The sequence below is a fragment of the Hyperoodon ampullatus genome (genome assembly GCF_949752795.1).
Source record: "Hyperoodon ampullatus genome assembly, chromosome: 5".
NCBI classification, from domain to species: Eukaryota; Metazoa; Chordata; class Mammalia; order Artiodactyla; family Ziphiidae; genus Hyperoodon; species Hyperoodon ampullatus.
Window position 1 is genome coordinate 32,962,946 of NC_136918.1, and position 16,315 is coordinate 32,979,260.

At 47.1% G+C, this 16,315-nt stretch overlaps 1 protein-coding gene across 11 annotated transcripts in view; it reads left to right on the forward strand.

Moving 5' to 3' along the window:
* KALRN (kalirin RhoGEF kinase) overlaps positions 1–16,315 on the forward strand; it is a gene marked incomplete at both ends in the record, with an annotated part of 640,695 nt that overhangs the window by 423,888 nt on the left and 200,492 nt on the right. For all 11 annotated transcript variants that reach the window (XM_079705108.1, XM_079705114.1, XM_079705116.1 and 8 more), the window contains 6 exons: positions 348–440; positions 5,081–5,192; positions 6,802–6,992; positions 7,428–7,529; positions 8,846–8,988; positions 12,040–12,142. In XM_079705108.1, coding sequence (XP_079561234.1) covers positions 348–440; positions 5,081–5,192; positions 6,802–6,992; positions 7,428–7,529; positions 8,846–8,988; positions 12,040–12,142 — 744 coding nt within the window. The remainder of the gene's footprint in view (positions 1–347; positions 441–5,080; positions 5,193–6,801; positions 6,993–7,427; positions 7,530–8,845; positions 8,989–12,039; positions 12,143–16,315) is intronic.

Sequence of the window (16,315 nt, forward strand, 5' to 3'; positions counted from 1 at the left end):
ACATCCTAATTCATTCTTCTAGCTCCACCCCATCAATGACCTACATCCATCTTCTTATCTAAGTGTATTTTCACTTTTCTAGAATCTAGGTGTGATCCTCTGTACTGCTCAGGTATGGTCCTCATTATCATCTAAAGATACAATGATTATTTCCTGTGTGTTTTGGTTTATACATTTTCCCTTGATAGAATGCCATTCCTCCTCCTTTTCCCATCAAAGAGCAGTTTCTCATAGCTGTGTGCCCTTTTCCCTTTTCTCCTCTCTCCTAACCCAGCCCACCTCCTCCCAGAAGACATACGTGCACATGGCCCTCTGTGTCTAACGGTGCCCGTTTTTAATCCCTGTAGGAGATACAGCAGCGGCACGGTCTGGCCAACTCCATCTCTTCCTACCTAATTAAGCCCGTCCAGAGGATCACTAAGTACCAGCTGCTCCTGAAGGTATCTGCCCTTCCTCTCTGCCACCCTGACCACACTGTTGACCAGGCCCAGGGAGTCCCAGCTTTGCCCAAGGATGGGAAAGCTTCCACCTGAAGACTTTTCCTCTACCTGGAGCAGAACTTCAGAGATGAGCCCATGCTGGCACTGCTGGTTCTAGACTGCATGTTCTATCCCATGAAATTCCAGATGCTTATTGGGGTGGGGGAGAGGAGAAATGGGAGCAGGAATGGATTGTGACTGTTTTCACATGCATCCGCCACTGCACAGCTTTTAGTGACTGCCACCCCAGGCACTGGCTGGTACATAGAGTCTCTCCTGTCCTTCCCTTTTGGGCAGATTCCTCCTGGTGGGCCCTGCTTCCGATGGGATCCGGGGTCAAGGTGTTAGGGGCAGTGCCAGTCTACGTGGGCAGTGGAGGCCCAGGGCAGCACCTACCATTGTCTTAATCTCCATGTTTGTCAAGACTAGGAGGTTTCAGAGAGGAAATAGTTTAAAAAGTACATATTAAAAGACAGTGGCACTCTGTATCTGTAGGATCCCATATGTTAGGGGCTCTTCTGGAGCCAACCAGGAGATTTAGGTTTTTTCCAAAATCTTTTTCTTTAAAAGTCAGATAATCAAATTATGTAAAATACTGAGTGATTTGGGCTGATTCTTCTCAGAGAAGGACACACTGACAGTCTGAAAATATGACATTTCCCCACAGAAAGCCTGGGAAATCAATATCATAGGCAGTTATATAACCTGTATCTATATTAATTCTTAATGTGCAAGTGTGGAGTTTTCCCTAAGTTTGAATATTTTGCTCGTCGCTCCTCAAATGCAAAGGATAAAAGAATAAGGAGAGGCATGTCATAAGTAGAATAGTTCCAGAGGAAATCTGATGAAGTTCAGCTCTGTGAGATGCTTGCTGAACCTCACATGTTCTATCTGCTTCACTAAATCTGAAAACCAGTCTAGTTTCAAATCCAGATTCTAGTCACGTTGGAGTGTGCCCAGCTTTCCAGTCTGTGGGGTCTTCCTGCCTTAGCACTTGTAGCTCCGTGATAAGAGGAGTGGGGGCAGCAGTGAGTCATGCCCTGACCTCTCTTCTCCCCTCTGGACCAGGGCAGGGCCCTGCACCCTCCTTCTTCCCCTTCAGCCTCCTCCTTCAAACCTTCTCCTTCTTCGACTCCAGGAAGAGGCAGTGGGCTTCACTTCCAGGTCCTCCAGTCTCCCAACCCTGCAGAAATGACTTAGAGAATCACCACAGGGCATCACGCCCTTGGCCTTTATTGAGACTGGTATCAGAAATAACTATGTGCAGAACATCACGGCTGTTTGGGCAGCACCGCTGCTGGCATTTTGAGGATGCCACCCTGTCTGTTTTTGAAGTTTCTTATATAAAGACTCACAGAAATTCTCCTAAGATCTCAGAGTGATGGTAAGAGGCTTCTCTTCTGAAAAATTGGTGTGCTTCCTACCTTTAAATCACAAGAGCTTGAGGTCCTTCTTTGCCTTTGACTGTCAGATACCCACTTTTGTGGTTACTTACAGGAATTTCTCCTTAGCCAGATTTCTGTGTATAATTATCCTCTCCTTCTCTAGCCCCCTTGATGCATGACCCTTCTAAATGATTTTTCTTGTGCCAGAAGATTTTTTTTTTAATTTATTTTTGTGGTTTTCAAATTTAAGTATCCCAAAGCCTATTCGGGAATTGGTGGGGTTGTGCATTGAAAAAACAAAACAAAACTGGCATGCCCACCCACACTGCCAGGGTCGTAAATCAATTAAGATGCAGTACGAAAAGAAATACAGTTTTTCACCTCTCCCTGTTAATCCCATAAGGCTGAAGTTCCTAGGATGAATTTTGTGACATGGACAAGGGAGGGAAGCAGAGGATGGATGGGCTGCCCTGTGTTTTGCTTTAGGCAGATGGAGGGGTGGGCTCTGGGCCTTCATTCTGTAACTGGATGTTTTAGGAAGAGAGGACCGTGCAGGCAACTGAGAAGGAAGACAGTGAAGTAGGGGGAAATTTGTTGTAGAGACATTGAAAAATTATTTGGGACAAAAAAGAGTTAAGATAAATTTGACCTCTTTTAAATGAGCTGGTAGCAGAGTGCTTGCTGAGTAAAAGAAAAATAGTTCGCTTTTACTATAAATAAATAATATGGGATTTATTTTCTTATTAAAGTTAGTTTTATTCCGAGTGAATTGATATTTAATTATCAGTATCCTCTGGGGTTCCTCCCTTTAGGTGTTGCATGAAAGTGAAAGTCAGAGTGTTCAATAGTCTGTATGTAAATCTGCTAGAGCTGTCCTTTTGGAGCCTAAATTAAATGTGGAGCCTTTTCCTTATTGTAAACCATGGCAGGGATCTGAGGAGAACTCATTGGTTTTGCTAGTTGATCGGTGGACTTGCCAAATTGCTTTGGGTTTTGGTGTTTTCTGTTGCAAACTGAAGCATATTTCTTTTATTTATTTATTTATTTATTTTTGGCTGCGTTGGGTCTTTGTTGCTGCGCACAGACTTTCTTTAGTTGTGGCGAGAGGGGGCTACTTTTCATTGCAGTGCACAGGCTTGTCGTTGCGGTGGCTTCTCTTGTTTTGGAGCACAGGCTCTAGGCACGCGGGCTTCAGTAGTTGTGGCTCACAGGCTCTAGAATGCAGGCTCAGTAGTTGTGGCACGTGGGCTTAGTGGCTCCACGGCATGTGGGATCTTCCTGGACCAGGGCTCGAACCCGTGTCCCCTGCATTGGCAGGTGGATTCTTAACCACTGTGCCACCAGGGAAGTCACTGAAGCATATTTCTTATTTTTCTCTTATGTTTCTGCCTAGAAGTTCCTTTGATGATGTATGAGAACAGGTTGGGAGGATTAAAATTAGGAAAGGATGGGGAGAATCAGAGAACTTCAGGTTGGCAGAAGTAAATACAGCTTTCTAAACGATGATGCTATTATACTGACTGGAACCAAGGACAGAGCTGAGAACTGATCATGTCTACCTCCCAAACATGTACTCTGGGCAATTCACCTCTTCTCTGGACACTCAAAGCTCTCTTCTTCATAGGGAAATGTATCCAAGATGACACAAAGGCTTGGATTCTCATATCAGATGCTCATTAATCAGATAATCTTACCAAGTATAAAGCTTTACTAATAATTTCAAAGATACAAATAATCCCAAAACAGAGGTAAAACACAGAGAGAAGATCACCAATAGCTCCAAGTCCTTTCTTACAGCATCAGGATGTGCTGTGGCCCTGATTAACATACAGGGTTTCTAAATGATGTATGTTGCATCCTATCACTTACCCTGAAGAGAGCCATTTTGGTCATGAAATGTAATCTCTTTTTACTTAGACAGTTTTGTAGCTTATGTGATATTGCCCATGGATTCTACGTTTGTTTACCATGAGAAGTCCTAGACAGACCAGATATATCCTACTAACAGCACTCCACAAATAAGTACTCTCCTGCTAGCAAGTACTACTAGTTTGTCAAGAGGTCTGTCATTAATGTGTTTATAAGGTTTGATCTTGTCAACTTCTTTCTTACTTGGAAATGCATCCCCACCCATCCACCCATTCCCTGCTTTCCCTTACACCATTCCCTCTCTCCTCCACAGAAGGAGAGAGTATGGATTGTAGATCACTTAACTTTTTCCTTCCCAGTGTCAAAGTGAGCAAGATACGATAACCCTGATAGGAAAAATAAAAGCCAGCATTCCTCTGGTTTGGGTGAAATCATTCCCAGTGGTCTTTATGGTTACTAAAATAGTTGGAAATTATCTCTTCTCCATCAAGGCCAGATACTATATATCTTTTATGGATATAGTAATGACCTAGTCTCCAATGAGGATGTAAAAGAGAGGACACGCTCCAGGAGGACAGGTGGAAGACAGGTTGGCATGGTGGATGGAGTACTTGGATTTGGATTCAAGAGACCTGGATTCAGGCTCCTGCATGGCCTCTAGTGAATTCTATAACCTGGGGGAAATCTCTGTCCCTGTTAATCACAGTGTCCTCATCTGACAATGCAAGGACTAATCCAGAATCCCATCTATTGGCCCCAGGTTAGGAACTCCTGATCCATAGGATCTAAAAATCTTTTATAACTCTGAAGAACTATGCCTGTAATGTCCGTAACCCCAAGTTGCTCCCAGTATGGTGGAAGTCATTCAGGCAGTAGAGGTGTGTAAATAAAAGTGGTGCTTGCAGTAGGCATGCAGTGATGTATGAGTGCTGTGTGTCCTTCACACACCATTTGTCTCCTCTTTATGATCACACAGCACTGTACCTCTGTTCATGTGTTTTGCCAGGGGTATCCCCTGACCTCCAGGAGGTCAGTCGAGTGACAGAGAATGCCCTAGCTGCTGACTTCTAGTGCCAGCCATTTGGGAGTTGGGTTGAATTGAGTTAGTTTGGATTAGACTGAGCTGAGGAAGCTCAGTCTGGGAAAAGCATGGTGGTTGAATTCTTTGGCGATAACCTTTCCACCCCACCCCACTTTCCTCATACCTCAGCGGGGACCATTACAGAGAATGAAGCTGGTATATAATTCCTTGAGGAATTGGTATATAATTGCCTTGAGGGGTTAGGTAGCGGGACGGTGGGGAAGCTGGGGGAAACAGTTCTCAATGTATCCGGACTTTTTTCGCAGGAACTTTTAACTTGCTGTGAAGAAGGGAAAGGGGAGCTCAAGGATGGCCTGGAGGTGATGCTCAGCGTCCCAAAGAAAGCCAATGATGCCATGCACGTCAGCATGCTGGAAGGTAGCTGTCCTCTCAGCCTCCTCAGGGGAGCCGCCTCCTTTCCTAGGACCATGAAGCTTGTGTCATGGGAGGGAAGTGGCATGAAGTCAGGCAAGGGGCCAAGCTAGAAGAGAGGAGAAATGGCAAATTGTTACATAGGTCCTGGGGAAGCGTGAGAGGAGATCCACAGGGGCTAGCTCAGCTAACACCTGCCTCCAGGCCTGTGCCGAACCAAACATGTGGACAACTTGCTGCCTGAGAGGTAGAGTGGGACAGGCTGTCGTCCTTATTATAAATGTGCTGGAGCCCCTGACCCACAGCAGCCCTCTTCCTCTGCATAACATTTGCATTGCGTTTGTCATCAGAATAAGTAGAAATCCTGCACATACACACACCCACCGTCTTTAGCCTTGTGCCCGGCTCTTTTTTTATATACTAAAATATACATAACATAAAGTTTACTGTCCTAACCATTTTTAAGTGTGCAGTTCAGTTGCATTAAGTACATTCACGTTGGTATGCAGCTACCCTCATGCCCTTCCTAGCTGGTAAGAAAAGTCCAGCCAGCTAAACCTGATAGGACTTTGCTGAAGCACGTTCATTGGCTGGAACCGTGCTCTTGGGACCCAGAAACCTGGTAGAGTGAGACTCCAACAAGTGCACCTAATACCGCAAAACAGAGCGGATATGGGCAGAGTAGCCTCATTGGGGTGGAAACTGTTCGATGTGTTAATACTCAGTATCCCAATCTGGGCTGACAAACAGGTGAGATAAGGAAGGCGAGTCTACTCCGTTGTACAAGGTAAACCTGTGGGGTGTTTTCTCTCTTCTGGGCTCCATCACCCCCCACCACTTGCCCCGCCCCAACGCCATCTAAAAGACTTGGTCTGGTTTCAGTACTCCTGGGCCACCCTAAGCACAGGAAGCCCCACTTCTTCATTGCAAAGGAGCCCTGATTACTGAGCCCCGACCATCTGCACATATTCCTAGTGTCACACTTTCTCCACCTCTTCTTTTCTGTTTGCACCTGCTCCCCATGCCCACCCCGACCCCTGCCTGTCCGCCTCTGTAAATACCCTCTCCTCCAGCCTGTCCCTGACCTGTATTCCAGATCCAGCTACTCAAGGGATGCTCTGTGGACCAGCAGCAGCAGCACCTGGGAGCTTGTCAGAGTGCAAATTCATGGGCTCCACCCCATCCCTACTGAATCCCAGTCTCTTGGGCGTTGAGGAATGGGCAGGAATCTGTGTTTTCATAAGCAATCTAGGTGATTCTTACCCACACTGAAGTTTCAGAACCTCTATTAAAGTGGCATGAATATAAATTGTTGAAGGCTTGTGCACCACGCAGCATAGGAGCAATCCTAGGAAGAGTCCTAGGAGTGGAATGTAAGAAATGAAGCAATAACAAATGGAGTACAGTCAAGGGCACTCAGGCAGGCAGTGTTTGTCCTCAGCCCCACTCCGAGCTCCAAGACAGGGACAGTGGGAGCTGTGGAGGGAGAAGGAGAGATGGGGTTTACTTTGCAGGAGGTCCCCGGCTGACAGTGGGGCTGGGGGAGGCTGCACGGGAGCTTTGCAGGAGGTTCCACGGATACTGGTTCTGGAGAGGAGACCTGGGTGTTTTTCAGGGTTCGACGAGAACCTGGACGTGCAGGGGGAGCTGATTCTGCAGGATGCCTTTCAAGTGTGGGACCCCAAGTCGCTGATCCGGAAGGGGCGCGAGCGACACCTGTTCCTCTTTGAGATCTCCTTGGTTTTCAGCAAGGAGATCAAAGACTCTTCAGGACACACAAAATATGTTTACAAGAACAAGCTACTGGTAGGTGGGGCAGGTGGGGTCAGACGAGACTCCCCATTTGCATAGTACCCTTGGGTAGGAAGGGATCTTGAACACTCCGCTCATCTCTCCCCTGGCGCCACACCAAAACCATCCTGGACAAATGAAAATGCATCCTAGTTGGAAAGCGCCCCCTCAACTCCCACCTTTGCATCTTAGCGTTCACCGTTCTTCTTCCAGTTGGCTTTGGGCGCCTCCCTCTTCACCTGCCCTCCCTGCTACCTGCTCATCAGGCACGTGCCTGTAGGTCCTTGCATCCTGGGTAGAGGAACAGAACATCCGATCTGTTTAAGTTTGATTGACAGAGCCCCTCCCTCGGTCCTCTCCTCTCTGTTGCCTTTCCCTTCCCAACCCCAGCCCTAAGTCTCCCCACTGCCCTCCCCTTCCCCGCCTCTCACAGGCATTTCCTGTCTACAGACCTCAGAGCTGGGTGTGACGGAGCACGTAGAAGGCGATCCCTGCAAATTCGCCTTGTGGTCTGGGCGCACCCCATCCTCAGACAATAAAACAGTGCTGAAAGTAAGTACTGCTCTCTGCTGGGCGCACGACCAGGGTTGGGGACAGCTGAAGGGAACGTGGAGGGATGTGGGCAGGATCCACCTAAAAGCTGGGGCCTGGAGACTCCACCGGGCCACTGGGCTTCTCTCTCTCTCGGGAAGGGTGGCTTCACATGGGTGTTGAGATGCAAATTCTTTCATGAAAGGAGCCTGAAATCTCAAGATCTGGTCTCCTAAGTCCAAGCACCTGTTGGAGCATGGAGGGAAGGAGGCAGGGAACGGCCTCAACAGGGCCCACTTAAATACTTTCTGTCCATATGGCTCCTTGAAGTGGCAAGGACAACAAATGACCCTTTGGTAAACGGCACCTTGATTTGCCCCACATTCACTCAACATTTTTTTTCCTGAACACCTTCCACATATAAGGTATTCTGCTCAGTGCTGTGGAGGATACCTATGTATGGGATATGAACCCAGTCCTCCGGGAACTTATGTTCTAGGAGCTCTAGTGAATCATACTAACATGGGAACTATGCTGATTGAGAGGAGTGTTGAGAAGGAGTCACCTCAGCTCCCCAGGGTGCACGTAGCCTGGGAACTGAGTCAGTGCCTGTGGTCCTGTTAGTGTAACCGAGGAGAGATCCTGCACATGGCACACCCACCAGTCATGTGCTTACCAGGGAAGTGCCCATCCCCAAGGAAGAGATGGGCCAGCCCTGACCAAGCTTCACACTTGTTTACTCTGAATTGCCAGCATAGCTGCTACCTGACATGAGGCAGAAGTACCTGAAAAAACTTCCATGAAGACAAATGGGGTATTCATGGAGTGGTAACAATGCCTTCAATTAACAGGTTTACAGGGCTAAAAACCCAGGACTGACTTTCAATCAGTACAAGCCTATGTAGCCATATAGGTGTTGAGCCTCCTGACGTATATCCAGTTGTACCAGTTGGTAAATGGCTGCTGCCTCCAAATGCCCCCTTGCTGTCCCTCCTGTACTCCCCAGACCTCCTCAGAATCTAGTAACTGAAGTGTTAACCCTTGGCCCAGCAGGGGCAGATATCAGTGTTGGTCAGTGCCTCCCAGATTATTAAATACTTTGAAAATCATCCTGTAGAAATCTACATTGAGTCTTGGGGTCATAGCCCTGTTAAAGGAGTTGGAGAAGCATGTCCCTGGGATTGAAGAGTCACAAGTATAAAACGAGAGAAATAAACCCCTCCAACATTTGGTATCCTTGAAGATGATGGGTTAAGCCTGCAAGAGGAGGGTTGAGAACTGTTTCAGTGGACTGAAGGGAAATGGGATTCTCACTCTCTCTCCCTGTGGCACTCCAGGCCTCCAACATAGAAACCAAGCAGGAATGGATCAAGAACATACGCGAGGTGATTCAAGAGAGGATCATTCACCTGAAAGGAGCTTTAAAGGAGCCAATTCAGCTCCCCAAAACACCAGCCAAACAGAGGAACAATAGTAAGAGGTAACCAGCGTCTCTGCCCCCAGCACAGCCTCACAGGCTTCCGGGAGTGGGGGTGGGGTGAACCTTTGCTTCCACGGGGGCGGTGCACTCTGCAGGCAGCACCCGTCTTTGTAACACCCCACTGAGTTCTACCTAAGAGGAGTCACCTTCTCTTTAAGCATCTCACCCGTTACTGTCAATTACATTCAGCAGGGCTTCCCTGGGCACCTGTCCTCTGATAAACACTGTGCTGGGTGCCCGGGGAAGATAAAAGGAAGTGTAAGATGAGTCCATTCCCTCAAGAACCACCTTACAGTCACGTCTCACACGTGGAATAGTTAGACAAGAAGAAGCAGGACCACTCGTAGGGACAGGAAATGCTGCAGGCATCAAGGAGAGGGGACTTTGGATGAGCGCTGGAGTGAAGTGTCTGGGGAAAGCCTTGGGAAGGAGGTGGCTTTGAGTCGGGGCTCTCTGGACTGGCTAGGCAGCCAAAGGACTGTGATGTGGGCGTGGTATGGTGGGGCTGTCACTGCAGCTCTTACTGCAAGCCCCAAGAGTCCTCGTCTTCATTCATCTGAGATAAGCAATATGATGTGGCAGAAGAGGACTTATTTTTTATACCTTCATCTCTCTGGGCCCTTCTGAATCTGAGTTTTCCTAAGACCAGTGGATGACTGCTTAAGTATTTCTTTCTCAAGTCTCCGTGTTACAGACACCTACAATGACTCTTTTGGAGGGCACTTCAAGAGAAAGCATATAAAAGCTTCATATCAGTTTTGGAAAAGAAAAAACAAAAACAGAGTTATGGAGGTGATGGATGTTGGTGATAACAGGCTGTCCTCTCCTCTCCTATTCATGAATGGATTAAATTCAGGAGATTTTAGTTGACCCTTTGGTGCCAACCAGGCTACACAGGCTTGGGAGCCACCAAGGGAGGTGGTAGCCAAAAGAAGGGTGTGGCTAAGGTAGAGAGAGATTCCTCCAGGAGGCAAGAACCCCAAGACCAGCATGACCAGGATAAGGACCCCTCTCGGTGCTGAAGGAACAATTATGACTGTGTTAGGGAGGGGTTATTTTGATTTCAGTTACCTTTGTCCAGAGTCCAGGTAAGGGGCAGACTTAGTTTAGCACTAGAGACAGACCCTGCTGTAGGAAGCCCCTACTTCAATAAAGAAGAGAGAATGGAAACAGTTATAAGGAATTGAAGGTCCAGGACCATGGTGGGAAGGATATTCAGGTGAGCTTATCTAGGGTTACTCTGCAGAAAAAGCCCCTTTTTCCTATAGTAGGAGAGTTTGAGCATCTCTAGAACATGGGATGGACATATCTTGGAAATGCCTCACACCTTTTCTTGGTCATTGTCCTGTGATGAGAAGGGGAGAAACCTTGGCAGTCTCTGCAGAGAACAGCCAGGCATTGTGTTATTTCATTAGCTTGGCTCCCTGCATATGGGGACAGAGTTTACAGAGGAGTGGATTGGCTTGGGTAATACAACCGACACTCCTGGATGGGCTCCCCACGTCCCCCAGAACTGGCCTCATCTGGTGTGGACCAGAAGGGCCTGCAACGGGCCAGAATAGTGGGAAGCAGAACGTACAGCCAGCTCTCAACTGTCTACAAATGGTGGGGAGCACTGGTCCAGATATCTGAAACAACAGATGATCTGAAACTCCTTTATTTTTGGTTTTGAAATACATCACATAATTTCTTTCTACAGCAGATTTTCCTTCCTATGAATCTGTGGCTTATATTATTAAAATAAATTGGCATTTCCCAAGCCCACAAATGGTGGTGAGAGAACAATTGACTTAGAAGTGTTCTGGGTGGGAGAAAACACTTTTTATGACTAGCAGACCCAGTGTATGTACATTGGCATCCCATGTATGCCCACATGCACACACGTATCCACACACACTCACACTCCAGATTGTAGTTATTTAGACTCTGAGCTTCGGTATATGAGATATGTTGCCCATGTGGTAACACTGTCAGGCACTGAGTTCCCATTTCCCCTAAGGCTATACTTCTCCATAAGCAGTATCAGGGGTGTGACTTTCACAAAGACCTCCATAGGAAGAGCTGTCACTTCCTGGGCTGGTTTATCTAACCCCTGGCCCACATCTCCAGTTTTTCCTGACGTAGAACCTTCAGCCTTCACCAGTTCCCAGGCATCTAATCCCCGTTGGCCAGAGCTTTGGGTTCAGTGTAGGATTGGGACCCAGTTCTAAAGCTGGAGAGTTGAGGGAGCATGTGAATGGGACAGCAGTGTGGTCCAGGGGCCCAGGAAGGGGTCCAAACGTCAGGAGTGCACTTAGGAGACTATCTTATCAGACACTCAGGAGCACAGCTGGCTCAAAAGCTGCTGCAGAATCTATGACTGTCCTCTTATCTTTGAGAAGACACCTTGGTCTTCTGTGTTAATAAGAAATCATCATAAATAAGCATGAGATCACCAAGACCCACCAAAATGAAGGCAATAAACTCCTCCAGACCCAGGAGTTGAGGGTCCGACCTTCTCAAGGATAAACGCCCCTGGAGAAGATGTCCCACCCCATTTTCTTGAGCAAAAGAAACACAGGTCAAAAAAATATCTTCTCAGTTCTCTTCTCTTTATAAGCCAGCTATAAACCACCCTCACCCTGTTACAGCATATACAGAAAATCTGTTTGAATACCCTGAACTCTGGGACTGTTGCAGATGACCCAGGCAGCTGGAGAGAAGCCTAGGTTCTAAGCAGGACATACTTCTTCCTACTGCCTTTTATAGAGCCATTCCTAGTGAAAATAAGTAAATAGCTGCCCACTCTGCACCGTGGGCCAGAGGAGTTATGGAGAGGAGTCATTTTGTGTTCAGTTATCAACATAGTGATTATGTATTTGCTAAGCGCAAGAAGTGACATCATTGAAAATTACATGGGGCTGCTTCCTTTCGTGGAATAATTTTAGACACATCCCTGCTAGAAAGTGCTAAGGCGCTGCTCCGCCAGCCCAGCTGGAAACCCTTGTGTGCTCTAAGCCCACAGTCGCTCCCCCCACCCCCACCCCTGTTGCTTTTCTCTTCTTCCTGCAGGGATGGAGTGGAGGATGTTGACAGCCAGGGGGATGGGAGCAGCCAGCCAGACACCATCTCCATTGCCTCTAGGACCTCTCAGAACACAGTGGACAGTGACAAGGTAGGACAGTGCCCCAACCTTCCTTCCCCCAAGACTTCTTGTTGGCTTAACCACCCCTGGAGAGTTAACCCCTAGAGGAATTTCTCCCATGGTGGAGCCTGACCTCAGGAGCCAGTGGTCTCTTTGTGCCGGCCAAAGGGGAAGGAGCAGGGCTGGAGGAGGTATGTCACAGCACGGAGATCTCGTCTGAGGGGCAGAAGATTGAGGCGGCCAGCCAGACCTCTGACGCCACGAGAGTTTAGCAGAACTGGCGAGGGTGGAGAGTGAGTCTGGGTTTCCTCTCCTTCTGAGATGCCTCACCAGCGCTGCCTGGGCTGCTCTGCCTTCTGGGAGGCTGGAACTCAGGGAGCTGAGGCTGGGATAGTTTCCAGAGACCTAAATTTAGACCAAGATCAGTGATTTGGGAAATGGCCAAAGAGATGCTGGTTGGAAGGGGCCTCCTATCCGAAGGGGCTCTGGTGGAAATGACGCCCTCCTCTGGCCAGAGTATTGGGGCTCAGTTCCTGAGGGGCAGAGGACCAGGAAGTGGTATTTGAAGCGGCGTGGAGGGATGTAGTTGTCTCAGGAGAAAACCTGGTCACTTGCTTGCTTACATTTTGGAGCAAGTAAGCAAAAGTTAGGAGCTCTGATGGGGAGCCAAAGAAAGGAGAATGTAGTGAAGACTCAGTGCATTTGCTCAAGCTAGCGGAGGAATTCAGCGGTCTGAATGTGCAGCAGGGACGGGGAAGGTTCTGTCTCTGACCTTACTCTCATTTGCTTACCTCAGGGTCGGAAGAGTTTGAGATGATCATTTTCTTAATACTAGGGATTTTATTAATAAAGGTATGGGTTTACAAGGACCATTTGGCCCTAGTTTCTAGACCTAGTATTTTGGCCTTAGTCCTTCAGCCTCAGGCAACAGGCTGTGTCCTCGCTTCATTTTAGTTTTCTAAGTTAGGGGCATTTTTAAAAGATAATCTGCATTCATTAGGATTTTTCCTAATTTTTTTCTTACTGGGAAAAAAAAAAAAGACTATGCCCCCCAAACTTCCTAAGATCATGGTGCTAAATCATGCTCTAGACTAGTGTGCAAGGACATGCAAGGTAATTAATTCTATTTGATGTCCTGCCTTCAAGTTTCTAAGCCACTTTTGACTGTCAGAGTGGATGGAAAATTGTTTTTTTCTACTTGTAAAACATACAAAGAAAACTATTTCTGTACTTTCTCCTCTGATCTGTTGTTTAGAACTATAACCTAGAGTATCCTATGAATGAAAGTGTTTATTTTTAAACAGTCAGTGGGTGGTAAGTGAAGTGCATGTTTCCCATGTTCAGACATAGTAGCCTATTAATTCCATGGTCTGGGGGATGCCTCCCTTCCAGCTGCTGCTTTGTCCTCCCCGCGGCCCTTAAACAGACACCTCTGCCAGAGACAGCTGTCTTAGGAAGCCCTCGGCTCCAGGCTTTCCTTGTCCTCTGGCAAGGTGAGTGTGGTTAGAATAGAACGCCTCTGACAGCAGGCATTTCTTTGTTAATGAGGAACCCTGGTACTTACACATTATCCACAAGTAAGGAAACTGACGCCCAGAAAGACTGAATGACTCGTCTAAGAAAATCCTAGTAGTGAGTGGAAAAGCAAGAACCAGAACCCAGGTCTCCCTGATTCACTGTCATGTTTTTCCCTCACTCTTATTAAAGTCAAAGCTTTGAGCTCCCAATGCTAAGGTGAACTCAGCTGGCCAGACCTTCTGCACATTCCACAAAAACGTCAGTCACATATTCATGAAAAAGCACCCACCACATGCCGAACTCTGTGCTGGATACTGTAGACACATGTGGATGCTTTGTTGAGTGTGAATCCTTATATGTGTAATTTTCGTTTCATGTATGTCTCTATAGCCGGGCTCTTAAGCCCTGATGAGGGCCGGGGTTGTGTCTGTCTGTTTCATGGCTGTACCCTCAGCACATAACACACATGGATGCTCAAGAAGTACTTGGGGAATGAATGAACAGGGGGGTAGAGAACTCCAGCATGAAGAGGAAGCTAAAACAGGTGGTCAGAAAGCAACCAAACATACAAATATTGTATTTTTAAATATGCTAAAGAAGCCTAGAAGTTTCCTTACTTGCAAGCAGAAAGCTGCAGGTAATGTTCCCGGCCTATTGGGAACATTAACCCTTAATTACCTCCTCAGACCTTGGGAAACATGGGCATTGGGTTGGGAGATGAAGAAAGATTCTGTGTTCTGACACGAAACCTGGAAAATTGCTTAGAAATAGTCAGATAAAGGGAGGGCCTGTCTGTGACCTTGCACTGCAGTTAGAATGTTCTTATTCTTCTGACACTGAGCAGTGAGATCAGGACAGCCAGGTGTTCCCTTGACCTGCCCTGTCCTTCATCAGAGAAACCATTTATTGGTATCTTTGAATTCATAGATGTTATCAACAAAGTTAAATTTCCCCCTATCTATACCTGAAGACCAGGAAACTGGTCTCCATTGGTTTCCAAGTGGTCAGGTGAACAGACTCTGAAGAAGAGAAAGAGCAAGTGGGTTGATTCAGGTAGGCTGAGCCACATTCAGCAGAAGGGCAAACAGGGTGGCTGTGGGGAGGGAATGGGGCAGAGGCACCTCACAGGGATCAGGGTCATTTTATTGGTGAGTTTCTAGGAAAGGCCCCAGTCTTCCTCTTCTAATCCAGAGGAGTGAGAGTCGTAGCACTGTGGGCTGGGTAGATGGTAAATGTAACCCTTAAAGGGCCATGACAGATGACCTTGAGGAGCTGTGGGGCCCCAAGGCCCCTCTGCAATCCCCTTGTGTGTCCTCTGTGCGCTGGGGTGGGGTGGAAGGAGTTTGGACACACCTGGATTCAAATCCAGCTCTGGCACTCACCCTCTGTGTCACATTGCCTGAGTTACTGCACCTTAATTCCCCGACCTGTAAAACAAATACCCATCTCACTGAGTCCTTGGGAAGGTTAAGTAAAATATAATTAGTTGGCATCTATTAGACATTCAGTAAAGGTTAACTTTCCATCCTTATTAGAGGGGAAACAGAAAATTAGATACTGTGAATAAGAGTGCACAATTATTGGGCTTCCCTGGTGGCGCAGTGGTTGAGAGTCCGCCTGCCGATGCAGGGGACACGGGTTCATGCCCCGGTCCGGGAAGATCCCACATGCCACGGAGCGGCTGGGCCCGTGAGCCATGGCCGCTGAGCCTGCGCGTCCAGAGCCTGTGCTCCGCAACGGGAGAGGCCACAACAGTGAGAGGCCCACGTCCACAAAAAAAAAAAAAAAAGTGCACAATTATTAAGCAGACTGAGGATCTTCGGAAGTTCTTGAGTAGAGTTCTGCCCTCTGGGTCCTTGGTTCGTTAACTGGCAGTAGGTTTTTTTTCTTTATTAGACCTAAAGGGATGGAGCATCAGTTTACTTGTCTGCAATAGGGCAACTTTACTCCTCTTCCCATTTGCTAACCCTTAGAATCTAAGACGTAGCTATTTGTAGTTAGCATTGGCTCATGGCTTATTTTATTATCCAATGGGTTATGGTCCATTACTGCCAGGTATTTCATTTTAATCCTCAGATTGTATCACCTTTGACCAGTGGTAACCCCTAAGGCTTTAGGTATTTGAAGACAATTGTCTTTTCTCTTAATCTTCTTTGTTTAGAAGTCCTCAGTTTCTCCAACTATTCCTTGTATTAATGTGTTTTCCGACCCTTCCATATCCTGGTTGCCTTCCTCTGGTTTACTCTAGTGTGTAATGATCTGTGTAAAATGGGGCCTCCAGAATGGTATATACACACATTAGGTGTGATCTAACCGACGCAAATTCATCTCCTTGTTCTAGAGCTACTATGCCTGCCCTCCTCCCTAAGAAGGTTCACCGTGTCTAGTAGGGTGTACAGTGCTGGCTCATAAAATCTCCTTGCCTGTTTTTGTGGACTGCCCTTAATTCAGCAGGTGACTTAGTAACCTGTGTGTCAGACTACTTAATATCTATTAGATTTTCTCTTGTTTAGTTCCATCCATAATCCAGTATGTTTTGAATATAAATTATTCTGTCCAGTATGTCAGCTGCATTTCCCAGCATTATTGGCTAAACATACATTTTGTGGCTTCATCCAAATTCTGGCTAAAAAGACAAGGTTGGGAACAGAAGACCAATGCCCGGCCCCTCCTCATTTCCCACCC